Raw genomic sequence first — 4,259 nt, 5'->3', positions numbered from 1 at the left:
TGGCACATAGACAAGTCTGTGGGGGCATTTTCTTGATTGACTGGGCAGGTGGTCATGGGTCATATTAAGAAAGCAAACTGAACAGCGTCAGGAAGCAGACCAGTAAGTAAGCAGTGTTTCTCCATGGTCTGCCTCCAAGTGCCTGCTCTGGCTTCCCTCAATGATGGACTATGATCAGGACAAGTAGGTGAACCCTTCTTTCCCCAAGTTGCTTCTTTCTGGTCATGGTTTTTGTCACTGCAACTGAAAAAAAGTAAGACATGTATTTAAAATAAAACTTTACTTAGCTCCCATTCTAAGCAGTTCACCTATTTAAAGTGTACAATTCTACAGCTGTGGGACTGGAGAGAGCAATTAGTGGATAAGAGCACTGGCTGTGCTTCCAGAGAACCAGAATTCCATTCTTACCACCAACATGGCAGCTTACAATTATCTATAACTCCAGTTCTAGGAGATCTGATGCACTCCTCTGACCTCCTCAGGCACTAGACACACATGTGATGTACAGACATGCATGCAGGAAAAACAACTATATACATAAAATAAAGTTAAAAAACCTTAAAAACAAAACCACAATTCAATGGCTGTTAAGTATACTGACAGCACTGGTCAAGCAACCATGACAATAGTTTTTTCTCTTTAAAAAGTAACCATATACCCATTACCAATAATCTCAGGACCCCTCTTCAATATTCACTCAGCATCATAGTTTAAAGTTATATTCATACCGCAGCATGGTTCAATACAGGTCTAACTGAATTTGAGTTGATTTAGGACAACCATTTGTGGCACAGCTAAACATCTAGAATCTGAGGAGTTATCAGGACCAGCCATCAAAGGAAGTAATGGTAAAATCTTGGGAAAGGGGGAAGGCCATCAAATAGGATAACTAACAATACACTAGGAAATTCCCTCCCCTTCTTTTTGTTTTTGTAGACAGGGTTTCTTTGTGTAGCCCTGGCTGTCCTCAAACTCAGAAATCCACCTGCCTCTGCCTCCCAACTGCTGGGATTAAAGGTGTGCACCTCCCCTTTTTTTTGAAACATGGTTTCAATATGCAGCCCAAGTTAGATTCGAACTTACTATGTAGCCCAGGCTGACCTCAAACTTGCAAATTTTCTGTTTGAGTGCTGAACACCTCTTAAGTGCTGGAATTATAGGTGTCCACCACTGTATCTTGTTAGAAATGCTTACCTTCTTGAAGAATGTATAAAAAAACTCAGTGTACATGTCATGATCCTAATACTTGGGTAGCTGAGGTTGGATGGTCATGAACTGAAGGCCAAACTGAGCTATATGGTAGAATATTGCCTCAAAAAATGTTTTTTTAAAGTAGAAAAGAGAAAATACTCAACAACAACAACAACAACAAAAAATAACAGAGAAGTTAGAGTCTCTAGGTCACAAAGACTCAAAAGTGATAATGCACACAGATAACATTTTCTTTTTATGTTGGTATGCTGCAACTCAGGCTTGGCAGGCACTTAGTAAATTCTTGCTGATTAATCTGATCTTGGTTCTTTGTCTTTGTGCTACATGACTTTTAAACTTCCTTGCAATCCCCAAGGCCACAAATCCCAGTCTTTAATTTTTTTCCATATGTTTTTTCTGCCTTTTCTATTATGGTCAGTTTTAATAGGTACATAACACATAAGACTGAAAGACTACTGAAGGATGGATGGTTCTAAGGAACTTTGTGCCTTCCTGACCAAATACACAGCTGCTGATGTGTTTTCAGTGGCTATCTTCTTACCACTTATATTTTTTTATTTCTTGAAATTAAAATATAATTGCATCTTTTCCCTCTTTTGACCCTGTATTTACTAGGTCTGGGTCCTATTGTGATATATAATTAGAACATAAAAAGGGTTTTTTTTTTTTGAGACAGGTTCTTACTCTATCTCCCTGATGCTTCTAGAACTTACCATATATCCCAAGCTTGCCTTCAATACATGACCTTTCATATTTGCCTGAGATTACACACCTAAGCCACCATGGCAGCTGTCCATCAAGCTTTCTAAAAACTTTCTGTGAGAAGTAGAAGCTGTTATGGGAGATACATCTGAGTACTAGGACATTAAAATACAAGCCTTCTTCCAGGAAGCAATGAACATATATCCTTCATCTTCCAATACAAATACAAAATTTAACAAAAGCCTGTTGTGGATATGTAGTAATTTCAGTTCTCTACCTTTTTATTTCTGCTTTGGAATCTTAACATTTTGTGGGAAGCTGAGGATCAAATGCAGTTTTAGGGAAGTCATTATTATGATGCTAGGCAGCTGAAAAGGATGTATTAAGAGCATATCTAGTATCAACCCTTATTACTTTCCAAGATTGCTTTGTAATGAAGGCAGGAAACCAGTAGTATGTATCTTATAGCACAGAAACCAGACTGTACTTAAGATAGGAAACACAAAATTCCCATGACATACTTAACAGGTTTAAAAAAAAGAGAGACAAGAATTCATACACACCTACAAAGGACCATAGACAGCAAAGTAATCCCAAGGAGAAAGAACAATTCTGGAGGTAGTGCAGTACCAACCTCAAATTATACTATAGAGCTGTAGTCAGAAATGCCGCTTGGTACTTATATAAAAATAGACAGGAAAACCAACAGAATAGAAGAGAGGACAAGAAAATAAAATGCCAAAGCCATTTCCATTTATTTTTTGACAAAGGAGGAAGAAACATACAATAGAAAAAGGAGTTTATTCAAGAAAAGTGGCAGCAAAACTGAATTTCTAGCCAAAGAAGAGCAAAACTAGATTTAGATCTATCTCTCGCCCTTTAAAAAAATCAGTTCAGAACAGATCAAAGCCCTACATTTAAAACCTGAAATACTGAAAGCTTTTGAAGAAAACACAGGGGCTGCCCTTCAAGATATTGGGGTAGACAAGAACTTTTAAAATAAAACAGCAAGAGCACAGAACTAACCCTAAAATCAAAATAATATGATTACATGAAAAGAAAAAGTTTCTGTATAGCAAAGAAAACAAGCAGAGCTAAGAGCACACACAGAATGGGAGACAATCTTTACTAGCTATACTTCAGACAACAGGCTAATATCCAGGATTCATAAATTGTAGAAATCCTAAATCCATCTGCTATCCTGCAAATTTTCAACTTCCTTTTTCTTTAGAGGTAAATAGTATCTATTGTCATATATACCAAATTTTCATTATCCATTCATCCGCTCACTGACAACTAGATTGATTCCAATTCTTAGCTGTTGTGAATAAAGCAGTAAGAAACATAAGCATGTGTGTAAATATCTTTATGGTAGGATATGGAGTTCTCTGAGTATATGCCCAAGAGTGAGAAAGCTGGATCATATGGTAGTTCTATTTTTAAGTTTTTGAGGTAACTGATTTCCATAGTACCATATTAATCTGTACTCCTACAAACAGTAAATATGTATTTCCCTCTTTCTCTAACATCCATTGTCAGATTTGTTAATGGCAACCAATCTGATTATGGTGAAGCAATATCTTTAAGTGGTTTCAGTTTGCATCTCCCTGATGGCTAGGGACAATGTACACCTTTAAAAATAGTAATTGACCACTTGTATGTATTTGCTTGAAAACTGCCTATTCAGTTAACTGCCCATTTGTTGACTGGCAGTTTAATTGCCTTGGTATTTTATTTCTGAAATTCTTTGTTAATTCTGGATACTAGACCCTATCTGAAGTACAAGGTTACACAATCTAAAGAATACATAAAATAACACATTCTCTCTCATATGCAAGATCTAGCCAATAATATATGTATATAAGTAAACGCATGTATATATGGGTACAGTACAACATGAAGAAAAAAACATGAAAGGCTAAAATATATAAGGGAGAGAAGAAGTGAATGCAGGCAATGAATATAAGTTACAGAAGAGAATATAAAGCTAATATTTCTATCTCTGTCATGAATTTTTTGATTTTGGTGGTGGGTAAGTATATAAAATATATTCAATACTGAAAATGTAAAATTTAATGTAATGCTTTAAACAATGAAGAAATCCCAAATGGAGGCAACCCTGGAGAAAAGTTTCAGAACTTCCGTTTTAAATGGATTTCTAACTTTATATAAGTTCATTAACTGTGGGAGTTCTTATTTACTTGCAAGTTTTTAAATAATAAAGTTTATTTAAAAATACTTCTTGTGCTAGATAGTGGTGGTGCATGCCTTTAATCTCAGCAGAGGCAGGCAGATTTCTGAGTTTGAGGCCAGCCTGGTCTACAGAGTGAGTTCCAGGACAGCCA

General features: G+C 36.2%; 1 protein-coding gene across 3 annotated transcripts in view; it reads right to left on the bottom strand.

Moving 5' to 3' along the window:
* The window catches only part of Bclaf3 (BCLAF1 and THRAP3 family member 3), a 64,096-nt gene that overhangs the window by 3,308 nt on the left and 56,529 nt on the right, over nt 1–4,259 (bottom strand). The window contains exon 13 of one of the 3 annotated variants that reach the window (XM_031370167.1): nt 220–243. The exons of the other annotated variants lie outside the window; for them this stretch is intronic. Within the exon in view, the coding sequence (XP_031226027.1) occupies nt 235–243 (9 nt within the window). The 3' untranslated portion in view covers nt 220–234. Of the gene's footprint in view, nt 1–219; nt 244–4,259 lie in introns of those variants that run through there. 3 annotated transcript variants of the gene reach the window in all.

The sequence above is a fragment of the Mastomys coucha genome, chromosome X, assembly GCF_008632895.1.
Source record: "Mastomys coucha isolate ucsf_1 chromosome X, UCSF_Mcou_1, whole genome shotgun sequence".
Classification (NCBI taxonomy): domain Eukaryota; kingdom Metazoa; phylum Chordata; class Mammalia; order Rodentia; family Muridae; genus Mastomys; species Mastomys coucha.
Note: the sequence above shows the minus strand (reverse complement) of the source record. Positions and strands in the feature narration are given on the sequence as shown.